This window comes from Gallus gallus, chromosome 20 (genome assembly GCF_016699485.2).
Source record: "Gallus gallus isolate bGalGal1 chromosome 20, bGalGal1.mat.broiler.GRCg7b, whole genome shotgun sequence".
NCBI lineage: Eukaryota > Metazoa > Chordata > Aves > Galliformes > Phasianidae > Gallus > Gallus gallus.
Window position 1 is genome coordinate 5205891 of NC_052551.1, and position 25776 is coordinate 5231666.

The 25776-nt window shown below is 41.9% G+C and overlaps 1 protein-coding gene across 2 annotated transcripts in view; it reads left to right on the forward strand.

The window, feature by feature from the left end:
- Nucleotides 1-25776, forward strand: part of TOP1 (DNA topoisomerase I) — a 62350-nt gene that overhangs the window by 27702 nt on the left and 8872 nt on the right. The window contains exons 4-13 of one of the 2 annotated variants that reach the window (NM_205110.2): nucleotides 9357-9483; nucleotides 10073-10131; nucleotides 12709-12804; nucleotides 14038-14113; nucleotides 15117-15214; nucleotides 19422-19537; nucleotides 22657-22778; nucleotides 23463-23585; nucleotides 25039-25226; nucleotides 25622-25766. In NM_205110.2, the coding sequence (NP_990441.1) occupies nucleotides 9357-9483; nucleotides 10073-10131; nucleotides 12709-12804; nucleotides 14038-14113; nucleotides 15117-15214; nucleotides 19422-19537; nucleotides 22657-22778; nucleotides 23463-23585; nucleotides 25039-25226; nucleotides 25622-25766 (1150 nt within the window). Of the gene's footprint in view, nucleotides 1-9356; nucleotides 9484-10072; nucleotides 10132-12708; nucleotides 13696-14037; nucleotides 14114-15116; nucleotides 15215-19421; nucleotides 19538-22656; nucleotides 22779-23462; nucleotides 23586-25038; nucleotides 25227-25621; nucleotides 25767-25776 lie in introns of those variants that run through there. The other variant, XM_046902798.1, reaches the window with a different exon arrangement.

Below are 25776 nucleotides of genomic sequence, written 5' to 3' on the forward strand. Positions count from 1 at the left end.
TAATGAGTGTAGGTGATTAAAGCCTGACGTGTGATTGCATGCGTTTCTGTACGGGTAGCTGAAGTTTGTGCATCTTGCAGATTTTAGCCAGTACTGGTGTATGAAATATTATTGTAGCTTAGTGTGACTGAAGGTGTTGAAAGCTAGTTTAACCCTCTCTTCATGAAGATTGATGAATGTTGCTTGTAATCCTTTGTGTGTTTCCAGTTGTTTGTCAGAAATTTGGAGCTCTCACGAGTGTCGGTTTAAATAAACCCCGTTGTTTTAGCTCGTGGATTCTGATGTGACTACTCAGTTTCCTAATAACCAGCAGTAGCTGGAAAGATGGTCCCCAGAGTGATGACATCGCCCTTGGCCTTGTCCTGCAGTGGCTGAGGATGTCAGCGCTATGAGGTGGTGTTGTGGGGCAGCCTGTATGTTTGTCAGGCATTCTGAGCATGTCCCAGCTGGGTTACATGGTAGGTGTGCAAGGATTGCCTGCTGATTTGTCGGCTCTGAATGGTAACTCCACCCCCACTGCCTGGGGAACCTGTTGTGTGGAAGTCAGCAGCAATACCACCCACACTGAGCATCAACATTTGTCATGGTAGTGGGGCTGTGGAGGTGGATGCTGCGGGCCAGCTGGTTAACCGTGTGTAGGTGCTGCATTGCAAGAACCAGGCAGGGTGTGCAGCTCTGTCCTCAGTGAACCGGTGTGACGCAGCACAGGGTGAGTGTCACACACACAGTGTTACTCAGAAAAGCTTTCCTGCTTGTATCTCCTGACATGCAAGCGCCACAGAATCTGCGTTGCCTATTTGCAGGTCAGTCACAGGAGGGTAAGTTTCTATTGTGAGACTTAGTAACTGGCAGACAGTGTTTGTGTTATGGCCAGGCAGATGTTATTAGCTGTGCAACTGTGATAACGCAAACTAAAATAAAAGACTGGATTAACAATTTCTGTTAAGAAGGGTGAGAAAAATGAGTCCTTACTGAGCAGTGGGTTTGTTTCATTGGTGTCACGCTTTGTTTTCTGTGACCTTTTAGAAAAATTACACAACTTTGCTGTTCCAAAAGAAGTTTCTTTCTTTTTTTTTTTTTTAATAAATCGTTGACAGGGAAAAAAAATGTAGGCAAATAATTCTCAGCATTTACTGACTTCCATGGCAAAGACTGCATGTTTTGGATGTGTTGTTTGCACTTTTCTCTGCTGATGTTTCTGTATTGCCTTATTTCTCATTTTTCAAGCATGCACCCCAGTACTGCCTTTGCCTCACTGTTCCAGGAGTTTATTGCTTTACTTGGAAACCATTCCCTTACAATCCTAGCAAAATACATTCTTTTGTAAGGAGTAGTGTAAGCACAGTCTTTAAATTTCCAGAACTCATTAATGATTTGGCTTTGTGTGGGAGGTAGAAAGATATTTTTAACTAGAAGAAATATTTTTTACCAAGTGTGTATGGTTTGTAACTCAAAGCTGCCCAGTGCTAATTGTGTAAATAAGTATCAAAGCAGTGAAAAGGCTAATCTTTTGTGTAAGTTGTAGCTTTGCCATGAGATATGTAAACGTTCTTTATCTTGAAGTAATTCCTTCCTCCCTACAGTGTTGCCTTGAAATCCCTGTAAGAAAGGGAGCACTTTTTCTAGGCATTGTACATAAAGCTTCCAGATATTTTCACTTATTAAGTATTGATTTGTTCTATGAGCACAATATACTGTATTTTTTCCTTACATAAAAGCATGCAGCTATGTAGATAGCATGGCTGCTGCACGAATATGCAGGGTTGTGCTTCAGGGCATGTTCTGGGGAGAGGCTATGACATTGCTCTGCTCTTCAGTCACCTACACGAGGTGGGACAGTTCCCCATGCTGAGTGCACAGCTTCCAAATATTTACTGTAGCATTTTACTTTAGTATTTTCTACCTTTTAAACTGACACCTCAAAGGTAAATGTATCATACTGCTGAATCATGAGACATGCAGCCCCGAAGATGTCATTCAGGGAAGATAACATACACAGCCACACGCAGTGCTCGCATTGGATCCCTCCTTCAGGAGTCCTCTACAATCTGCACTGCCCCATTCGTGTTCAGTCATGCACAAGGTATGTGGCTGCTTGCTGTGTAAACCCAGCTGACTTCTAACAAACCTGTCAGAAATAACTGACTCATAATTGAAATGTAAGCACTTCTTCCCCAAATCTTTTGATTCAGCTGTCATTCACATAATTCTATAAATACCAAGGTGTGCCTGTAAGGGATAGATTTAGGTAGCAATTGTCTCGAGAAGGAGATAGCCCAGCAGCTCACTGCATGCCAGTGGAGGTGGAGGCAGATCTGTGGTGAGCTGGGAGTATTAATTACATAGAGCAGAGTGATGGGAAGGTTCTGAATGCAGTGTGTTCCCATGGCCTGGCAGCTGCTGGGTGTTCGTGTGCAGGGTGAGACCCCAGGGGTGGCATGGCATGCTGCTGAGTGACTGGGCACAGTGGGGAAGGACTGAGGTGTGCTGAATGTGGACCAGTGTGTGAACAGAATTTCTGCCTTTGCTGAAAATGAGGAGTTTCAACCTGATAAAAACTTCTGTGGTTAAACAGAATGTGAATCTGGAAGAGGGCAAAAAGCAGTGTCGGCCATCCTGAAGCTCCTCCTGGGCTTGCTTATGCTATGAACTGCAGTTATGGAGCTGTCATTACAGTCACTGTACCAAACCACTTGCCTGGACACAACTAAGACACAATAAGAAGTCTGGGTTTTAGGAAAGCCTCCACAACTGTGCAACTGGTGTGAAATGGTTGGGAATCACTTGAGTGACTGCCAAGTGTCCATGACTCTCTTATTGCTACGCAGACAGGTTGCACTGGGCACCCTAAGTGGATTCTCAATCACTTTGCTGTTTTAATCACTTTTAATTTTACCAGCGGTTGGAGTGGGGGTTATTTCTTTGTGGGGAAATAGCACAGAAGCAGAGCAGGTGAGCACACGGTGGTGGTTTGGCTGCGAGGCTCTGCCTGCTGCTGAGGCTCCTAATAGCCATTTTCTTCACAGAACCTTAAAGAATAAAATTGCTTCTTCGTAGTGAAGTTTCTCCTTTGGCAATGAAATAGCAGTTAAAAAATAGCTATTGCTTCATTAAAAATGAGACATTTCCCAGTAATATGGGGTTTTCCAAGGATTTTTACCTGCATGGGGATTTTTTACTGCATTTGATGAGAGCCTGTTGCTGAAACTGAAAATGAATCATTCAGAAAAGTTTTAAATACAATAGAATTGCACGTAAATCTTCAGAAAATCCATTCAGTACATCATCAACAACAACAACAAAAAAGCTGCTTTGTTATTGCAACAAGCATCCTGTATGTCTGCTGGTCCTCAAAGAGGCTGAACTGTGATTTAGCAGAAATCCAAGCCATTTTTCAGAAGAAACCCGGGTTGGTACCTCCGCTATGTTATGTGGAGCGTGAAGAGTCCCTTCACTGCATTCTTAGGAGCACAGCATTGCATTGAACACTGTATAAACCTGGAGCATGGCCTGGGTGTGCCTGGAGCAGAGCATTTGTTATCTGTCTGTAACAATTTGATGATTTAATCTGCTGCCCTGTACTTAAGGCTTCTCAAATAAAGCCCGCGTCAGGAAGGCAGAAAAACTGCTATGCAGGAGAACGAATGTTTCCTATGCAGAGACTTTGAAGGAAGAATTGAAACTGCAGAGATAAGTCTCAGAAATATCTGAAATAGATAATCTTGATCTCCTGTGGCAGAAATGTGTGGACTGGTATGTGGAACTTCTTAATTTTCCTTCTTGCTTTCCTCCTTTCGCACTCACAAGATGACAGTTCTGTGTGTTTGCAGCTGTAGTAAATGGGGAGAGAACATTCACATGGCACAGCTCCTCTTGGTCACCCCTCAAAGGAAGAAAACACAAAGCCCATTTAAGAAAAATCCTTATCAAAGTGTTAATCCACATCACTATCACACAAATTGTTTTCTTTCATTCCTTCTCTCAACCCTTTGTTTCCTGATCCACAAAGGAAAATCTTACACGCATCCATCAAATATAAATGTCAGCAGTTAAAAAATGAAATAAAATGAACCAAACGTGATGCGACAATAGGTTTCTGATCTCTGGGAGACGAGCCTTTCCAACAAGGAGGCTGTAAAATAATGAAGTAATGGGGCCTTTGAAAACAGGCTTGTTAGAGATTGGGTTAGAAACATTGGCAGTAATGAGTGTCTTTCTGCTCAGTGTTTTGGGCTTTGTGCACAGTGTGGGCTGCCAGCGGGCTGCACGGTGCAGAAATGGCTGTGACAGTGAATGGGAGTGCAGCGGCTGCTCCTGCAGCGCTGATCCCTCTTGTCAGTGCAACGGGCATCTCCGCTGCAGGAAAACACCCTCCGTCAGATTGCATGTTCCCTCCCCTTACTAAATCTCTTGTGATCACAGCTTGAGATGAACAGAAGCATGGAACAGAAGGGATTTATAGACGTGATCTTCACTGGCATCTCTGCATTTTATGGTTTTGCTAGGAAAAACAGATTCCAAATGCTCGCTAGTGGAGAATGACGATAAATTTCAGTTCTGACACCTTGCACCTCCTGACTGATTTATTACGTGATCCCTATCTGCTAAGAACTGTGCACCTGGGGCATGGAGAGGCAGAGATATCTGACCTAAAGGGGGGAAAAATGCCATTTTAGAGAGGGTTTCAGTACCCTGCCTCCTTTGTGGCTGTCTTTGTGTTTCTTCCATGTTGAAGCACACAGTTGACCTTGATCAATTTTCTAACGTGGTGCCTCCTAGTACTGAAAACGCTTGCTTTGTTTGGTGGTCTATCTGATTCCAGTGCATGCACTGAAATGAAAGTACGTGCCTCAGTGTGCTCGTAGCGTTCTGTTTCCTAGTGTTATCAGCTAGTGGTTAACCCAGCTTTTTATCTTGTTGCTGAAGGCTTGATGTGTAATCTGTGAGCTCTGGAGGAAAGACCCTGTTTAACTCTGGGAAGAGCAGTTTCAGGTTTTTTTTATTATATTGCTGAAATCCCAGCAGAAGCACTGTGGCTCACGTGTTTGTACCCTGTAATATCGTATGATAACCTGCTAACAGCGAGCGTGAAATTCTGCAAGCCAGCTGAAACCTTGTCCTTCAGTGGGGTGCCTTCTGGGTCTGAAACACTCCCTGCACAGTCAGCCCTTCCTTGGTATGCGTTTGTGGATGATGGCGTTTTTCCATTAGTGCTGTGCTACGTCAGAGGAGACATGGGCTGCGTAACCTACGCTTTGTCCCTATTGTGTTCTTAGATTTAGCTAAAATCACAGCTTCCTTTTTATTTTACGCTTCAGTTGCATTGTAGCAGTTAGCGAGTAGGCAAGCAGAGCTCAGCTTGCAGCCAGCTCTGATGCTCGCTCGTAGCAGATTCCCAGGCACAAGCTAATTACAGCTGAGAAAATGAGAGAGGGGAAATAAGAGACACTTTAGATAAAGCGTCCTTCCCAGCTTGTGATTTTGAAGCTGGAATGGAAAGGGCCTGGGAAGGGATTATTAACACACATAAATGGCACCTGAAGAATGCGGTGTTAAATTATGGCAAAGCTGTTGCAGTTTGAAGAAGGAAGCTGTGATCTGCACATCTGCAGCTCTTTCCACTTGTTACTTTCCAGCATGATAGGAGCCTGAGCAGCTGCTGCCAGGTGCCTGCTTTCCCCCCTCCCCCCTCCTGCATGCCCCCTCGCTGGGAAATACAGCTACGCTTCCAGGGGAAACGGTTGCTTCTGCTGCATTGATCGCCTCTGTGCTTCTGCCTGAGCCCTCCAAAGCCTTCAAATGCCCTTGTTCAAACTAAAACACTCAATGAAAGGCAGCGAGCTTGCAAAAGGGCTGCAGGGCCCTAGGAGAAGCGTTACTGCTTATCTGGCCTTTGTTTGAACTGAGCCAGCACCAGGAGATTGCTCTGGATGATGTGGTCTCTGGTTCTGCCTGTATTGGTATGGTATCCTACTCAGCTCTGTCTTATAATAAAAACAAATAAATGGTTGTCAGCATTACGCACCATCAGAGATGTGAATCTCAGAGTGCTGTGGTTCAGCTGTAAAGGTCTGCGTGCAAAGGAAGTTCTCGTTTTGTCAGTGGGCCTGGATGTTTCTAAAGCAGCTTGGGGCTAGGTTTGTTAGGATCCACGTGTTCTCTAGTCAAGCTGACTTGCAGTGAAGTTTTCCTCCATCTAGCAGGGGCTTTGCTGTCCTACTTCAGTGACTTCAGGCTGGGTTCTGAGCAGAGGGATATGTGCAGCAACGACAACAGAGGATCCACAGTGCGTTGAGAAGTGGATTTGGGATAAAAATACCTGGGTGCATGTGGTCTTGAGCCCTTTTTGTTTTGTTGCTCTGTTTCTTAAAGAAAAACATATTTTTCCTCCAATTTTGAATCTGCAAGGAAGTCAGACTTCTGATCTTTAAATTGTCCCCAATGCCTCCTAATAATAGCATTGGGAATGTCTGGAAATAGCTTATGATGGAAAGCCGAAACCTCTTCCTCAGGTCAGGGATGATGGCATCCTGCTGCCCCCTCCTTTCTTTTCAGAGTGGTGTGCTGGTTAAATTGTGTTCCCCCGGAGGTTCGCCTGAGCGTCTCAGCCAACTGAAACATCCCAACTGCTCAGCTGCTGGCTGAAGTTAATACGTGAGAGACTTGCCTTGCTTTTGGAAAAAAAGAAATGTATTTTCTCGGGATTATTTGTTGAGGTCTTTGTTATCAGTGTTTCCAAATCAGATGTTTACGTGGGGAACTTCTTCATCACGTACCAGGGCCACCAAGCCAAGACTCGGGACAAGTCACCAGTGCCAGTTGTTTTGAAAATGAACTGCAGAGTGAAACGAGAGACTCTTATCTTGGGTTATCTGAGCCCATGGTGCTTCAGTGAGAAATGCTACTGCCTGCTGCCAAGGGAAGAGGAAGGATGATCTTGTGATTTTTTTTTTTTAATGAAAATAAAGCCGACTCAGGAATCCAGACTCGTTGATTTTGACCCCAGTGCTGCCCAATGTTAGCTGTAGATTACATGCTGCTTTTTAGTGGTCGCCCCTCTCAATTCCTTTCCAATAAGGGTTATCATCTGGGTTTCTACATAAGCAAGAATAAGTTTTTAGCAATTCAGCTAATACAAAGTTGTTGCCACTTCTGTAGGCCAGTGGGCTTTTCTGCCTTTTTCAGGTTTAGCCTTGCAGATGTAGATTAATAAATGACAGTCTGCTTTAATAACATTTTGTGTACCTCACGACGCTCTCTACTCATCATACTGAAAGCTACCAGGAAGGAGTATGGTTGTAAAAACTTAAGCCTTTTCTTCCTATTGTGAACTCCCAAGCAACTCCCAGCCATGATGAACCCTACCTTGGAAAGCCAACTCCATTGGTGGCAGCATATGCTGTGCTTTGGAGATGCAAATTGTTGTCTCAGTAAAGCACGTTATTGCAGGTAGAATTTAAATACCAAATAAGAACAGGAAAGGGTAGGAAAACAGACAAAGCAGACTTGCAGAGAATAAAATGGATCTCAGCTGTGTGTGTTTGTTCTTCGGGTTGTTGTGAGTTTTTTGTACGTATATGCTGATATACCTTTGTAATGGAAAAACTTCAGTCTTCAGCAGATGAGGTACCTATCTTGCATACAGATAACAGAACATAGTGGCAAGTCAGAATTTTCAGATTCCTCTGAGTTTAAAAATGATTAATCACACACGTGGGGTTTTGTGCTTTCAGATGCTCAGTAAATCTAGTTGATGCAAAAGAAAATGAAATGGGTATCTTGAGCCTCAGAGGTAGCGATGAACAGGATAGAGGAACAGGGATGTGAGATCTGAGCAAGAGCAGCAGGGGCATCTCCTGGGTGTCTGAGATCCAGTGTCAGGATGTTCTGTATGTGCTCGCATGTCTTGATCACGCAGTGTACATAACATGATCTGCTGGGTAAGAATAGTCTGCAGTTGTTGAATCTTCACTCACAGCCAACATGTGCTGTGTGTCTGTCTGCAAGAATTTCTAGAGTGCTACCAGCCTTTTAATGTTGGTATAATTCAGTACAGTTATATGTGTAGTATAAAGAGAAGTTGCTAGAGAGTTAAAAATGAAACTGGTTTCTCTTCCTACTGATCTCTTGATGCAACGCAGCATATGAGTGTACTGAGTTCCTTTAAAGATGATTGTTTTTACTTCAGCTGCTTCGGCTTGGAAGGCCAAGTGTGTATTTATTGCATTGTGTGCTGCCCTGGACATGAATAATTTAGACCTATAATACATCCTGGGCCATTCGTGCTAGTGTTACTTGGGGTGCTGAAACTCACTGGACTTTGCAGCTGGGTGTGGATAAAATACTTGTGATTAGTTGCCTTCCTCTTAATCACACAAGCTTCACGGGAGCTGGCTAATGTGCTGCTTGCTTTATGTAGCCATCAATCAGCCAGGTCTTTTGCAGTCTTTTTTTTTTTTTAATAGAAACAAGACTTAAAGCATGTCTTCTTCAAAAGTCCCTCTCTTACCCAACGTTCCAGGCTTGCTGTTCTCCAGGGCTGTGTTCTCCCAGATTGGTTAGGGCTTGCGCTTTGGTGTGGAAATAACCAAAATAGGAAGCTGCCTATTTCTAGTAAAGCTTTGCTTTATATTGCATTGTCTGAAGCAGTGTCCCAGGGAGCAGCAGGGTGGAGTGAGCTAAGGATGGAGGAGTGGGAACCAGCAGCGTGAGCAAGGCAGCTCACTTGGTGCCTAACTATTGCCCAATGAGAAGAGAGACTGATTTCCACTGTGCCTTTGGCCTGCTTCAGCCTGGGGTGGGCTCAGGCAGTCCTCACAGCCTTTTTGTTTAGCACTGTATAAACACAAGGACATCACATATCCTGTTTGCGTTACTTTCCCATCTGTTTGGGAATAGTAAAGATCAGCGATTTTTCTCTTTCTTTCAGAGATGAGAGCTGTTAAAAAGATGAACTCATGTCTGAACGAAAGCTCACATGGGCATTGATGAGATGGACAGATCTATTTCATAGACCTTTTATGTGGATGTAAAGAAAAGCAGAAACAGTGGGAATTGAACCTAAAGCACTGAACTTAAAGCGTAGTGACTGGATCTTGTTGGCAGCACAGGCTGACAGGGTTTCCTGATGGGAAATGCTTGGTGGTTGTGGTTTTGTGGTATGTCGCCTTCCTGATCCTCTTGTTGAGGAAGATGGATGACATGTAATGGGAGACTGCTGGATCTTCCTGCTACGGCAATCACCTTTGTTTTGGGGTTGGTAATGATCGTAACTTCTGGCTCTGTTTTTACCATTGGGATTTAACTGTATTGCTCAGTTCTTCTAAGGCATCCCCAAACATGCTCTTGTCTTGCAGCGAGCACAAAGACTCCTCGGAAAAGAAACATAAAGACAAGGAGAAAACCAAACACAAAGATGGCAGCTCAGAGAAACACAAAGACAAACACAAAGACAAAGACAAGGAGAAGAGAAAGGAAGAAAAGGTAGGTGTCTCCTGCAGGGGGGGACAAGAGGATGAGCCTGTTTTACACAGTAGAAAGTAGAAGTCAATGGGAACACGTTGCTTACGCTTCCCAGTTTTCTGGACCTGGAGAGATGTATCCCAGCACTGAGGACCGGAGATGTGGTTTGTGGAGTGCTGGATGAGAGATTACAAGGGAGTTATCTGCAGATATTGTGAGTGGAGACAGTTCCACAGCAGAGCTGCGTCCATTTATTTTATGTTTTTCCATGTTAGTATTTTGACGAGCTTAAGATTCAGAGACAAGAGGAAGAAAATCTGTTAATTGCATTGCTGTGTGAGGACAAACAGAGATGAGTAGTGAATGCTGCATGAATTATACACTGCAGTTCCTTCAGTGAATAGCTGAGGGTCAGAAAAATGACTTGGCTAGTGCCTGGCAAAAATTGTTGCCTTTCTTGGTATGTCATGTAGCTCTCAGGTCTGCAGGTGATAAAGGTGCTAGTCACAGTGCCCTTTGGTTGCCTCAGTAAGTTAAATGCTCTGCTTGTGTTGGAAGAACAAGTTGCTCAGGGCAGTACTGATCAGCTCCTACTTTTCATGTTTTTCAGATTAAATTATCTTCTGGTGATATAAAAATAAAGAAGGAAAAGGAAAATGGTTTCTCCAGGTAAGAAATAAGGCCTATGATCTGGAAAAAGTAGCATTTTGACTTCTTATTGCTCAGAATTTTGATTCTTCTCACTTGGTCTTGGGGGAAAAAAATGAATGCATTTGACATCTTCCGATGATATATATACATCTCAACTAAAGAAATTGGTAATTGATCCATTCATTGACTTGTGATGGAGCTGTTGAACACCTGGTATCTGCTTGCACGTGTTGGGTGTATCCAAGTATCAAGTAGTTAAATTGTGCTGAGGACAGATTAAATGATGGAAAAAAATATTAGCTGGAGTTGAAAGAACCTCTGCTGTAATTGTAAAATTGATACCTTAACCTTGCAAGCTGTCTTTTGGAGATGGCCTTGTGAAGGTCTGTCTTTCTGTAAGACAGGGTAAGAATGATGCCTATGTAAAATGAGAACCGCCTTCAAAGTCTGGACGTCCTACTAAATTCCTGCCACTAATTAGAAATGAACTTCAGTATATATGAACTAAATGAAGTATTGTGCTACTCATTACTTAATAGTCTTATTTTTAAAATCATGAAGTAACTGATAGAAAAATAGTAATTTGTTTTAATGTTTGACCAGCTAAGATCTGCCACTTGTGTAAATCCAGCCATTGGTTACTTTCAAGGTGGTACCTCTGGTCCATTGACGTTGGAGATGTCCATGGTGTGATAGATGTATCCGCATCTGCTTTTAAGATAGTTTTCAATCATATGTCCAGTTCCATGAGCCCAGTTAAAGAAAAATCCTTAGTCTCACCATGATGTAGAAGGAATGGGAGAAGGAACCTGTTTAGTCAGGGCCTGGTAGTGGTTCGTTCCACATTTTGCATGTGCCCTTGTCTGTTTTATTTCCATACTCCTGTTTAAAAATGCAAGCTCTGTGGCTGTGCTTGGCACAGGAGAGAGGCGCCCTCTCCAGGTCCTTTTGGGAATGCTCTGGAAATAGAAAGCAATGACCTTCATGGCGTAAGAGATGCTTTCCAGCCCCAGCTATTTAGCAGAATTGTGTGCATGTTCTAGTCCCTCCGGAGATGTTGGATGTTCTCATGTTAAAGTAACTGGGTCCTCTTTTGGTCTGAGAGTGTCTTCTGTGTTTATAAAAGAAACCTGGAGTAATCATTGCAGTTGTGCCTTCTTTGAGGCCAAAATCTGGTGAAGAGCCATCAACCTCCTGCTGAAACATTCATTTACAAGTTCAGATGGTTTTGATTCTTTGAGACTTGGTTGGAGAAGCAATATTACAGTCTTGGGAACAATGCAAGTCAAGGTTCAGCTTGGTCATACTTCTTTTAATATGATCACACTTCATTTCCCGCTATTACAAAATGTTGGGAAATGTTTCAGTGTTAAAATAGGTGAGATAAAATTCCTAACAGCCTAATAAACAGTAGTACGAGGTTTCTGCCTGGAAGGAAGAGTAATTAAATGGGACAAATACCTCTTTTTCTATTAGATGTTTTGCAACTGTGTATGCTGCAGACTCATGTCTTAGCAGTGCCACAGAAATGGCTTCTTACAGCAGCACATACCTGTTTTGTTTGAGCTGCATCTTCCTGCACTGCAGTGGCTTTACAGCTGTGAAAGAGCAAACTGTCTTGTTCTGCTTCACGGACACATTATCAGCTAAAATAAGACTCCAGAATGTCTCTTGCTGGCTGCGATCTACAAAGCAGAATGCTGCTTTTTTTCTCCCACTGTACCCAATTGCAGAGTCTGCGTGTTGACTTGGAAACTGAGTCAATTTGGTATATAGAACTTTGATTGAATATGAATAGGAAAGCCCAAGACAGCGCTATAACTTTTTGTACCTGAATGAAATAGTGCTAAGTGCTTCCAAATGTAATTTTGGACTCTTTGTGATGTCTTTTTATTTTTGAAGATAAGTGAAATGCTTCTGTGAAATCTAGAAGTAATGAGTTTGTTTAAAGAGATGGTCTCTGTACCCACTCATACTCTATTTTTCCTTTGCTACTAGTGTTCAGGGGAATATTATGTCTGAAAGCACCGAGCTTAATTTAGTATTTGTGGTTTGAGAGGGACAGGGTTGTTTGCTTCCCACAGTTTGGATAGTGAAGAGAGACTAATCAGTTTAAGTTTGCCAGATCTTTGTTTCCTTCTCTTCTTTTCCATATGCATCAATATTTAGTTCACAAAACATTCAGTTATATGGCTTTCAGATCTCTGCTTGTTTGACAGTCTTTTACCAGACTTAATAAGGATATTGAACTGAAGTTATATAATGTTCCTATTTGACTACACACATACATGATTTCAGTTTTGTTTTAAAAGTGCTGGAAGCTGCAGTTGTTTTTACTGTAAGTCTCAAAGAAACAGTGAAATCTAAGCTGTTTGTAAATAATTGATCTTGGTGTTGCTTATAAATATGTCAATTCTAAAAGACTTCCTGCTTGTGCTGTCTGCAGAAGTTCAGAGAACTTTGGGTCTTTGGGATCTGAGGAAGAGGACCCATTCCCAAACTAGAAGACATGTCTGTTCTGCATCTGATCATTTCTTAAACGAAGAAACGTGCACTTTGAAGTTTAGAACCACCTTTATTTGTTTCTTTTTGTAGTCCACCACGTATTAAAGATGAACCAGATGATGACGGGTTTTATGCTTCTCCTAAAGAGGACTCCAAACCGCTGAAGAGGCCTCGAGAAGACGATGAGTAAGTGGCGTGGGTACTGGGGACCTGAATGCTTACGTGTGGCTCTAAAAAGAGAACACCAAGGGAGCAATTAGGATATGAGATATTCAGCCTGTATTGGGGGACTGGAGATCTGAGACCAAATTCCTTATGCTGTTAGAAGTTTTCTGAACAGGGTAAGGATAGCATTTGTGTTATCCGTGGAAAAAATATCATTATCTGATTGTGCAGAGCTGCAGTGTTAGTAAATGGGGGGGAAAGAAAAAAAAAATAGAAGAGACCAATGAAGACTGTAAAACATAAGTCTGAGTAAGTGTGGTATTAATGCTACCTAAGTGGATAAGCAGTGATTTCTGTTGGGTGGGCAAATGACTACACAAGAGGAAGAAAATGCAGTCAGCCTGTTCAGCGTAGGGGAGAGGTTCACACGCACTGCATGGCATGATTCCCTTTTAAAAGTGTCTAAATATGTTGTGGATTACGCTGTGGATTTTTCTCTAAGTCAAAAGAAAACTCATATGATGTTTGCCTGATATGTAGTAGCCTGCCCAGTAAAATAAAAGCCCAGTTACATCATGCTGTGATCTGTCACCATCTATGCACGTCCAGCTTTTCAAATAGTGTGATCTTGTTAGTGGCCTAGACTTAAAGGCTTGGAAGAGTTTACCCACAGTGGCATTCTGTTCCAGTGTGGTATTTCTCAGTGTCCAAGAGACATGGGTGTGACATCTTTTCTTTTGTGTAATCATTTGCTGCCTTCTGGTAAGTTTTTGTGACCTCCCATTTCATGCCTGCAATGGAAAGATTACGAATTTGCCAGCAGTCAGTTTTGCTGTTGTTCAAACTAAGTAGGGGATGCAAAAAGTGGGCCTTGGAGGCAGATGATGATTACAAGAGGGACGGCAGGGTTGGGTGAGCTTTTGTTGTTTTATTCTATCCCATGCAATCACTGGGTGACTGCTAATACTCTTTAATTGATTCTTCATCAAGTAAAATTTTTGTTTCAGCAGTCTGAAGGTTCTTCTGGGCTACTATTTGCAGGTATAGCCTATGGATTTTAGATTTTTTGTAGGCTTTTCTGCTGGATAAACCTTATTCAGCCTTCTGAGAACAGAGTGCAAAATGATATTATTCAGAGATTAAACATGCCAGTAATACTATCAACTTTGAACACATAAATTTTGCACCTGTATGAGTTTATATTTTTATACTGGAAAATGGATGGTTTTCATCAGCTAGTCTTTGTTCTTATAGCGCTGACTACAAACCCAAGAAAATCAAAACAGAAGACGTAAAGAAAGCAAAGAAAAGGAAACAAGAAGAAGAAGAGGTAATGTGAAAGATAAGTTTGTTCCTAGCAGGAAAAGCAAGACTGATAATTCAATATTGAATTGTATAGAGCAAGAGGAATTGAGTTCAAAGGGAAAGAGGCAAGGATCAGTCCTGGGACAAAGCTGCATGTAGCAGATCCAGACTTGGAGTGCAGGTTAACTTGTCTGAGCCACGATGTATAAAGTCAGAGGAACTTTGTCTCCTATATTTAAAATAAGGGATGGAGGGGATGTCTCCAGAATTCATAGTGTGTTCCTTACAGTTCAATCTTTCTGCTAAGTAGAATAGTCTGTAGAGAGTAGAAGAGCCTTACTGACAACACCTCGTAACTGCACAGGTAATGTAGGACTGTTCAGAAACAGAGAAGATGAAACTTAGATTAGTCGCTGGAAAGACATTTAAGGCTTTTAGATGAAACCGAGGGTGTAAATTTGGAAAGGGAGGTGGTGTTGAGGTTAGCCATAATTGGAGACTTGAGAACTAGCTGCTATGTCTAGCAAAGGCACCTTTGTGAAGCGCATGTTGCAGACAGCTCCTGGAAACTTGATTAATTCTCTAGTTTAATGAAAGTGTCTTTGTAGAGAACATATACCATACATTCCCAGAAGTCACCTCATAGTGATGTAATTTTACTCTGTAGCATTTGCCAGAGTAGATATAGCTAGTGCACAGCGAGGAGGCTGTTCCTGTAATTGAGCAATCATGTTACTGTGGCCCAAACTTACTGCTTGTCAGGTGAGGCAGAATAAGTGGCTGTTGTGTGAGCTTAATATGTTCCACTTGTAAGGTAAATAATTTGGTTTAAAACTTTGAAGTGTGACTGTCAGCAGAGTTTAACTTAAATGTGCATTTCCATCATCCTGTTCTGTATTTAGGCTTTAGTAACTCAGCTGTTTGTGGTCAAACTAGTGCATGCCAAAAGATAGTTGTTTAGTTTTAAAACACCTTTTCCTGGAGGATAAGAGGGATGGAATGCAGTAGCTTGTTTTAATGTTTTACAGGACAGCAAAGCAAAGAAAGCTAAGAACAAAGATAAGAAAAGCCCTGAAGCAGACAAAAGAAAGAAGCCTAAAAAAGAAGAGGAGCAGAAATGGAAATGGTAACTATATATTGATGATGTAGGCTACCCTTGGCACCTGCACTATCACTGTTACCTCCCATGCTGACTGAGTAAGCACATCTGCCTTTTTTTTTGGTTGATTCATGAGGATTTGTTCTGAATAATTGGCTTACTTTCCTGTAAACTCTAAATGAACTTCTCATTCAATATGTTCATCCTCTGAAATAGAAGTGAAAATCCCTTTTTTCCTATACCAATGATGAGAAATATTTTCCTCTGTAGAATGTAGAGACTACCCATAAAAACTCACTGCTGGTATTCTAGTGCTTAGAACCTGGCCCTTACTTACACCCTTCAAAGCAATGTGAAAGCTTGTGAGCTTGAGGTACCAGCAGGAATATATAAAGATGTGTGGTTGTATTGGTATATGCAGCTGTATTCCAGTAGGTGTTCTGTGTTACATAAAGGGTGCAATGTGAGCGAGTGCCCACTTCGCTCTTCTAGTTGGTTGTCAGCTGTGCACCCCTCCAAACTGCTTTTGCCTCAGGCACGAGAGTGAAGGCTGCTCAAGTGAGTGGTGAAGCTTGGGCTGTTTAGAAAATAAGTTTTAAATGGAAAGCACTTTCTTGCTTACGGTCCTGAAGTAAGAAATCATTGGGTAACTAAAATTGCATTATTGAAGACGCTTAAAATTTTAGAGGCTTTTTAAAGTAGATCTGAACTTCGTGCTTCGTGTGCAAGACAGGCCTGTGTTGTGTTGGTACTGTTCTGTGTAAGAAACTTGCTGGATTATTTGAACTATTTGCAGTAATGTAACCTATTGTTATGGCTAGATTTGAGGAGATAATACTGTGTGTTTTGAAGTTTGGACCTTATAACTTCCCTCAGTTTAATGCATATGTGGTTTTGAAAAGCATATGTGTTTTCTGCTCTCCTGTAGTCAGTCTCCTGTAATGCGTTTTTATGACCTCTTTGGGAAGATGTTTCCATGAGTATTTTCTTTTCTCAGATCACATGGCTGTTTTCTTATTTTTCTGGTAGATCTGTAATGTCAGGGAGCATCTTGCAGTCTCAAATCCTTTCAGGCTCAGTCTTTTATACCCTTTTATTGTCACAGTTATTGATCCACCTTAGAGAAAGAAAAAAAAAAAGCCTTCTGCAGTGTTTATAGTCTTTACACATATTTCTTTGATTTCCACAGCTTCTTCAAATGGAACATCATCACTTGGGTATTTTTCATACCTGTGTTCTCTCCCAGAAATTCGGTTTTCAGGCCTTTTCCAATAGCTGTCCTGACTTCTCTTTTTTCTTTTGAGTCATTCACTTTTCCTTGGCTCCTCTGACAGCCTCTTTATAATGTGCTTTGACATGAACAAACTGCAGGGACTTGAACGAATAGGAAGCCGCAGAAATTCTCTTTAAGCATTGTGATCTTTGTGTTTTTGGCTTTGTCTCAGCTGTCCTTGCTGGTTCTGTCTAACTTTGCTATACTGTTAACCACAGCTCCCTTTTACTGTAGTCTGTATCCTTCAACAGCAAATCTTTACTGGAAAGCCATACACCTCTCCCCTCGTCTGCCTCAGCAGCACAATCCCAGGTAGCTGCATTAAGCTCTGCAATTTGTGCTTGCTGCTGAAGGGAAAATTGCCTTTGAAAGCATGTTTTACAAAATCTGGCAGTAGGTAACTGTGTTCTTCTGCTGATGGTTCCTGTCATCCATCTGCAGCTTTGTATAGCATGGCTTTGCTGGACAGGGTTTCATCTGCACTTCGATTGTGTCTCTTAAGGACATCTTATGTTCCATATGAGTTAGTTTTCTGAAAATCTGATCTCTTTTTTTGGCTGGTTCCTGAAATGCATTCTGCCTTAAGCATTTCCATCCTCACTCACGTGGATGCTTGGTGCCAGACATTCCCAAGGCACTAGCATTGTGCATCACATGTGGAGATCTTTTTCAGAGATAGTTTTCACACCCTTGTCAGTGTGAAGAATATGATCTAGGATTATACCTTATAAGCATTCCTCCACCTTGTGTTACAATAAATTAATTACTGTGAAATAACATATCCCTGAGGTATATTATGTTTTTCATAAGAATCTTCTCTATTTGCATTCCAAGTAAAAAACCCTCAACTATCTTCCTGAGCCACCTTTGCAATCTTTGGATTTTGGATGAGACCTGATTTTGGAACCTGGGTGACCAATTCAGTTTCTGCTGACATTAGGAAAGTGACATTCCTCGTAAATGCCACTCTCCCTGCTCCTGCTGAGGCATTTCTCAGATGTTGCTATGGGACCAGGAGCTGCTTCTGCAGTTTGGCTGTGAGTTGGTGTTCTGTGATGGTGGAGTTGCTGGTTTTTTAATCTTTTGTCTTGGTGCTTATGTATGAGGTTTAGGAAGGTGGAAGTAAGCTTCAGAGTTGTGGTTTTTTGGCAGCAAACTTTATGGTAGCTGTGCGCTTGGAAACCACCATATGGATCTCATGTTTCCTTGTAGCCCTCCCAACAGATACAGTGTGCTTCAACTATCTATTTGAACAATTACCTTTCTAGTACTTATTGCACGTGCATCCTTAAAAAGAAAACAGGAATAGGTAGAACAGAATGTTCAGGAATGACAAACCTGTTCTATAAAGTAGCAGTCACTGCACATGATTAACTTCTTAGCAGAATAAAAGTACTGTTGGAGAGAACGTTTCCCTGGTTAGGAGGAGAAACTGATGGTTCAAATACATTTTACTGGAAAGAGCTTCTGGGTAGAAGAGCCTAGCTCTATCTCTGACAAAATCTTTAGATTTCCAATTTCTAATTAATTTTAAAAACAATCATTAGGACTGTAAATATTTGGGATCTGGACCGAACGTCAATACCAGTTTCTTATCTCCACTGAAATGTGACCTGCAGGTTGTGTACTGACAGCTGGGCTTGCGTGCTTTGCTGTTAAAGATGTCACTGTGCTTCTCAAAAGAAAAATTCAGGTCTGGTGCTTCAGTTGAAGATGGCACCTATCTAATTGTAGTAAAGTGCTGTCCCATGCAATTGCTGTTCTTCCTAAACTATTGGCTTACAGGCACCACTGGAGCATTTTTGAGTGTTTTCTAGCAGAAGCTCTTTTCTCTGGACAATGCCCATCTTCTGTGCAGTGGCCATGATATCTCTTCAGGAATGAAGTATTTAATTATGCATCACTTTTCCGGAGATACGTGTGCTGAGAAGGAAACTACTCCATAGGGCTGACACAAGAGGAAAGCTTAAGCGTATTTTATTGTCGTTGGCTGCTCAACAGAGTTGTCTGTGCAATTCAAAGACTGAATACTGTGACAGATTAATGGTCTTCCAGTTGATGAATCACTAAGGTAAAATAGCCTGTCTCAGCAGGGAGTCCTGTGCCGGGGGTATGTAACAGTAATGTCCTCGTAATCAAGAAAGAAGTGTAAAGGGGAGGGAGTGTGGAATCAGTGGCTTGGGCAATGGTACTGGGAGCTGGGGGAGGAAGCAGGCCTGGTGTGACTCTGTAGATGAATTGCTGGCTCTGTGAGTTTGTTCAGCTGGAACCTGGGATTGGCGGCGCCTGCCTTGCTGTGTTGTGTTGCCTAATGCATCATTTACAAAACATTTTTATAGAGGTGCTCTAAGGCAAGCTTCTTATCTTCTTTGCTGCTCTGCTTTTCTTCAAGAACACTTTCTCATACCTAAAGAATTGGAATGAATTTAAAAAGACAAAGCAGGTTTTATTCTTTCTTGTCAGAGCAGGTTTGCTCTCATTTAGGTTGTAAATGAACATCTGTTTCTTTATCTCTGCCCTTAATGGGACACTTGCCCACATCTGAAAGCAGCTGCATAATATACCACAATTGTTTGGCTTTGCTGAGCAGGCATTCTGGACTTAATGTTAGATCACAGCTGACTCTAATTTGGCATGATCCTCACTGCTTTACAGGACTGAATTCTTCATTTTCTTGAGTCCTAAGCTTTTTCATCTGTGTGCTTTTGTAAAAAGAGCAGCAAATGGGAGGTGAGGACTGACCATCAGATACCTGTGACCAAAGGTGTTATTTGTGGATGTCCCTGTGCTTGTTTGTTGGTTTGTTTTTGTCTTTTTAAAAAGTGTAAATGTCTGTGTTTGGTCAGTGTCTGGGGAAGCAGTCATTACTTTATGATCTCCTGTAGCATACTCTTACACCCACGTAGTAGCAAAGCAAAAAGTAGAAACTGAAGTATATTGCTGCATATTTTTATTTTGAAGGTGGGAAGAAGAACGCTACCCTGAAGGAATTAAATGGAAGTTCCTAGAGCATAAAGGTCCTGTATTTGCTCCACCATATGAACCACTGCCTGAAAATGTCAAGTTTTACTACGATGGTGAGTTAATCTGCACTTCCAGCGGGTTGGAAAGGGAAATGAACATTCTTGGGGCATCTTTCTAGGGACTGAGGAGATGAGGAGGTGACTTTGTTACAGTGGTTGGCTTAGAAGAAGTTCCTCAACAGCTCAGAAAAGGAAGGATCTGTAGAACTAAAGAAACAGTCTGCTGAATTCTGCTGACTTGACACAGGGATGAACTTGTGCTCACTCTTAAGGTGGTAAATCTCTCAGCTTTCTTAACAATGTGAGAGGGTCTTATGCCCAGAGTAGCAGTGTGTGACCAGTACAGTACATAACTGTAGCTACTTTACTACCAGTCATCTGTCTTTTTCAGTGTCATTGATTGAAATTTTCATAATTTGTGATGAAATTCACAATCACATGGTGATGTTAACTGAATAAGTCTACTGAATTTTGATAAAGATGATTAGAACTTTGTACAAACGCATGAGATTATCCTGGCCTCAAAGATACACCCTTCCAGTGTATGTCATGGTCCCATTTACCAATTACTGAGAGTAGTAAAACTAAATGCTGTGGGATTCTAGTATGCTGGGCTTGCTGGTTGTTAGTCTCATGTGGAAGGGATTATATGATGTGATGCCTGCTGGAGACTGGACTTGATGACCCGTGTGTTTCCTTTTAGTCCTGTGATCATGTTAAATGAAGGATCAAATTAGCCCAGGATTGAATTAAGTGGGAGCTATTTGGAAGGGTAGAAATGCAATTCTTGGTGAAGGGGACATCTGTGCATGGAACTCTTCCAGAAGCAGTATGGTATTTTCATATGACATGACACATTTTCAAATACTGAGAAATAGGTGGCATTCATTTACAGCGACAACATAGTGAAATAAACAGATTTCATCCTATAAAGATTATCTCTAAGCAAGTAGCACAATGATCAGGGATGTCTATTTTCCTACAGCTGTCTGTCTGAGGGTTTGATAAGAACTCGTTACCATGTTGGAAATATTTTTTCCCCTCTACTGAAGAATGTGTGATCTCTCCTGTCTAGAGAAGGAGAAGGGCAAATTATGCTATAATTATCCCTTTGGCACAGGCAGCAGTAAGCTTCTATCCTGCCACCTATTTCACAAAGCCTCTAGGAAATGCGGGGATTTTTGCAATCTCTGTCTTTGTCACGGTAAGAATTGATCAATAGGCACAAAAATTAGAGGCAGGGATGGATTCTGGCAAACAAAGCAATCACATAAGTCTTCCTTGAGAAGCTAGGGGGAAAAATAAAAATCAGATGTCTGATTTATGCAGCAGCTGCTGAGGGCTGCTCCCCACGCTTACAAGGCATTGTCTAATTTTGGGATTATCCTGGGATGATTTGTAGTATCCAATAACCATGCTGTGGCTGGCCAGCCAGCTGCCAGGCTGCCAGATCTCACTGGAGAAATCCATCCCCTGCCTAGTGATTGCACTGCAGCAAGACTGCTTGTTTTCATCTAACTAATGTCTGCTGGAGCTGTTGGTAGTGCTTACAGCACCAGATTCGGTGAAGGAGCTTGAAATGTGGAAAGCCATCTTGTAGGACTTGGCTACATCGAGTGGCTGGGTTAACAAGCTGCTGCTTGTATCACAACGGTGCCTTAAACTTGCACTGTTCTTTCTGCAGATGGGGCAAGGTAAGAATGTAGGTGATGGCAGTGGTGTTTGTCACAGCAGTGTGATCTCTTCTGCTTCTCACGTCCCTGGGTTGCCATCTGGTTTTCAGTTTTTAAGTTCAGTAACTAATGCTCAGGGCTCTGAAATACATCTTTGTTTGTTTGTTTTTAAATATACATTACTGCCAGTGAGAGCCTTTTCAAACTTTTATAAAAAGTGGAAATTCGGGAGAATGGAATCTATTTTAAAGCGGTGAGGTAAGGATGACTGAGCCTGTACTACTCCTCAGCAGTTTGGAACAGCTTTGGTCATTTAAACCCCATAATGTGTTATTTACTCGATAGTTTCTTTCAAGCTAGACTTGCAGCCTGGAAAAAAACGGCTTCCCTTGCTGTCTCTCCCTTCCCCCATTTCCTGTTGTAGGAAAACAAATGCAGTATTTTAGGTTGCAGCTTACAAATTGGCAGAGTTTCTGTTGGTTTCATTTAATTGTGGGATATTCTTAGATCATTGGGAGGACCTTTTGCAAAGTCCTGTTTTACAAGTCTTTATAGATCTTAAGGCTTTATAGAAAACTCCTGTGCTTTATTTTTGGAGACTTAACTTTAAAAAAAAAAACAACATCAAAAGTGTGGTATTTTTTCCCGATAACTTGGAATCAACAGTGGTGCTTCTTGTATTGACTTTTGTGCAGTAAGAGTCATTACAAAATCCACAGGTGTTGACTGTCTGCCAGCCCACTGGGACTTCAAATATTCCTTGCAACTTGCTGGAGATGTGAGTTGCATGCAAAATCCTTCACAGGGATCACTGGCACCTCAGGAGTGCAATCTGGACCGAAAAGACTCGATAGGAATGTTAGATCCACGGCTTCGATACTGCAGCAGCCTCTTTTCCCTTGTGCCTTAGTCTTTTTCCTTGCAGCAATTTCAGTTTGCACTGCAGTCTTGCAGATAAGCTGAAATGTGACCTCCTTGCTCGCTGCAAACTCAGTCTGTCTTAAAAATGACTGTATTTTGAGCCTGATTTGGGGAGACAGGAACACGTTCCCACGGTAAAGGACTCAGACTATTAGCAGAATCCTGACACATTTCCCTGCAATGAAAAGGAATTAAATATTTGGCATCACTATGTGTGGTATATATATGTATATATATAGGAAGAGCTCTTCCTGGCTAGAAATAGCTAAAGGCTAGAAGGGTGTTCCAGAGCACGTCTGTCTGTGGGTTGAAGAGGAATACGGAGACTGTATTTCCCATATGTCCAAGTGCCAGAATATGAATATTAATAAAATTCCTTGCCTCTTTCACTTCAAACAGCAGTATCTCCTCAGGAGCGTACGCACCACTGGGCTGCCACAGCAAAGGGTTTCCTGCAGGAGGCCTTTTCCCCTTCCTGCCCTGCATCTCTGACTTGTTTCACATCAGACTCTCTTGCTTTCTTTTTTTAATGTTTAAATTCCAGAGGAAACCACGTGCTTTAAAAAACTTTCTTTGTAGGTAAAGTCATGAAGCTGAGCACCAAAGCAGAAGAAGTTGCCACGTTCTTTGCAAAAATGCTCGACCATGAATACACTACGAAGGAGATCTTCAGGAAAAACTTTTTTAAGGACTGGAGAAAGGTATGCATGTAATCCTGGGCTGTGATGACTGCAGGCATAGCTGGTGTCCCCTCAGTGCTAGGCAATGGAAAGGGGCTGATATTCCACGCACAGGAGAGTTAGCTATAGGCAACTGAAAGTGCAGTTTCCAGAGTATCCTGTGGTTTCACCAGGAAATAAATCTATATTTTATTTTATATATGTTTTTAAACTGATAAAGTCAGACTTCTCCAAACCAAATTTGCCTGTTGCGGCTTGAAGGGTATAGCTGATCTGACTGTAGAGAGCATTCTTTATAGCAGTAGGAAGCCCTTTCCAAAGACCAAGAATCCAGAACGTCCTCAGTGAACTTGTTAGCTGCAAGATAAACCTATGGATCATCTGACAGTTCTCCTAGACAAGCTGCTGGATTTTACTTTCAACAGCCCCAGCAGCTGTTCGACTGAGAGACTTTGCAAGGTGGTGCAGCATCTCCCGGTGCTCACACAGATCAGACCACTGGAGGGCCAACGTTGCATGCGCTCTATTTCTTTTTCTTTTGTCTTTGTTTGACCTTAGCTGGAATCAGCATGTGCAAGAATTTGAGGATTCCTGGGGGCTTATTGTGAGAACCTATCTATCTGTAGTCCCTGTTGAAACTGTCAAGGGTAGGATAAGCTCTATTATCTCATATGAAAAGGTAAAGCACTGCTTTCTTTCTGCTAGGAAATGACCTCTGAAGAGAAGAGCACAATCACCAGCCTCAGCAAGTGTGACTTCACCCACATGAGCCAGTATTTCAAAGCTCAGACGGAAGCTAGGAAACAGATGTCCAAGGAGGAGAAACAGGTACCAGAGGGGATCTGGAATTGTTGATGCTGACTTGTCAGCATCTTTGTGTAATTATCTGTCTACTCACTTTGCCAATGTTCACTAGCTTTCAAAATATTAACTTTCGTATTAATTGCAGGAATATTTTCTCTGCAGCTCAGGTAGCACAAAGCACTGTGTTTACAGCTGAACCTTCATCGAAATGATATTGGTAGGGTTAAGGCTCTTGATCTTGCTTAAGTAAATGATGGGAATCAGAGGTGTTATGTCAATGGGAGCCTTGGTCCATAGCCAGCAATGAGCAATAGCTGTTCAATTAAGGATTAATTTTTATTTTAGTATGTCCTTAGGTTTGGAGGGGAAAAATCAGGGATAGTGGAAGGGAGGCAGCCATGACAGTAGTGAATAAAATATAGTCAGAACAGGTCTCTTTAATGCTGTCTTCCAACTAAAAATGCAATTTTATTTTCAGTAGCATAGCTACAGTAGCTTGTAAGGAGAAGACTAGTGTTTTGCTTGTTTTATTTTGAATGACTGAGATACTACAAATAAAAGTTGGAAACTCATCTCCAAATTCTCAGTTGATCCTTTGCAATGCAACAGTAATTCTGAAAGGTAGTTTGAAGAAGTATGGCCCTTGGAGTTAGAGGAGTCCTGCCAAATTAGAGAGCTCATGTCATATTGCTGTTTCAGTTCAGTAAACATTGAGTGAGTCTTTCCCAGTTCCCAGCCTTAGTAATTATTACTTAGAATGGAGCAGAAGTGGATTTTACTGCTAAGTTTCATAGTTGGCACATCAGTGCTGTCTGTGGGTCAGTTTATTTTGGGCTGCAATGTTTGTATTTTTTCCAGCTTTTCCTTCCATGTTATTAGAGTTCAAGCAAAGAAATATGCAGTGAAATCTCAGCACATTCTTAGTTAGGAGACCGTGTTCTGCCTTTGAGACCATTTGCTGACACAGGCCTGACATGCCTCCAGTAGCAGGCTGGAGATGTTCCTCTGCTTGCTTTCTGATGCTGAGTTCAAACACAGAAGGCTGGACGTTTTCTACATTAACAACAAAATGTAACATCCAGTAGATGTCATATGCTTATTCTGGGGAGTGAATATAAATCATCAGTACTGTAATGGGGCTCTTGTACTTAGACAACCTCTGTAGCTGTGTTATGTGATGGCTTCTGTTGTGAAAAATAGTCACCTTCACCAGCCCTAATCTGTTCCCTCAAGTACAAGTTTTAAGCCTTTTTGTACATTCTCGCCCTTTCTCCTGCTTGTTTTGCTGCTTGTTTGTTGTGAATATTTATCTGGGCAGGCTGCTGCCCTGTGTGTGCAGCGTTGGCACGATGAGAATCTGGCTTTGAGTTGGTCTTCCATGTTACTGTAATGCAAATATCAAGATGTTCTAAGCCTTGGAATGCAGGGATATGTGGTGCTGGGCATACTGTTTGATTTATGCTTTTGCTCTTTCTAGAAAATCAAAGAGGAGAATGAGCGGCTATTGAAGGAATATGGTTACTGTGTGATGGACAACCACAAAGAGAGGATTGCTAACTTTAAGATCGAACCTCCGGGTCTCTTCCGAGGCCGGGGGAACCATCCCAAAATGGGCATGTTGAAGAGACGCATCATGCCAGAAGACATCATCATTAACTGCAGCAAGTGAGCATTGGGTGTTTTGCACCTTTTGTAGTTCGGATGGTGTCTTTTCTAAAATCCTGAATAGGCTGATATTTATCGTGTAGAAGTACATGTGCTCCTTATCTTCATGGGCCTTTCTTTAGTCCTGCCCTGATAAGCATCTGTTCTATTGCACTGTCAACAAATGAAAGTTCTTTCTAGGAATGCATGTTCCACTGATAGCAATTACTTTTATCTTTGACTATGCTCTTTGATTCACTTGATTTCCTACTTGTGAACATTTGTAGTTACTTTGCCTCGGTTCCTCTACTTGTGCTTCCTTTGTGTGATGGTATCCATTACTAAAAGCATTTCGATGTCTAAAATATCTTTGAATTGTTTTCATTTACTAACTAATCCACTCTAATTCTGTGCAGGGATTCCAAGGTCCCTCCCCCTCCACCAGGACACAAATGGAAGGAGGTCCGGCATGATAACAAGGTTACCTGGCTAGTGTCATGGACAGAGAACATCCAAGGCTCTATCAAATACATAATGTTGAACCCTAGCTCAAGAATTAAGGTAAAAAAAA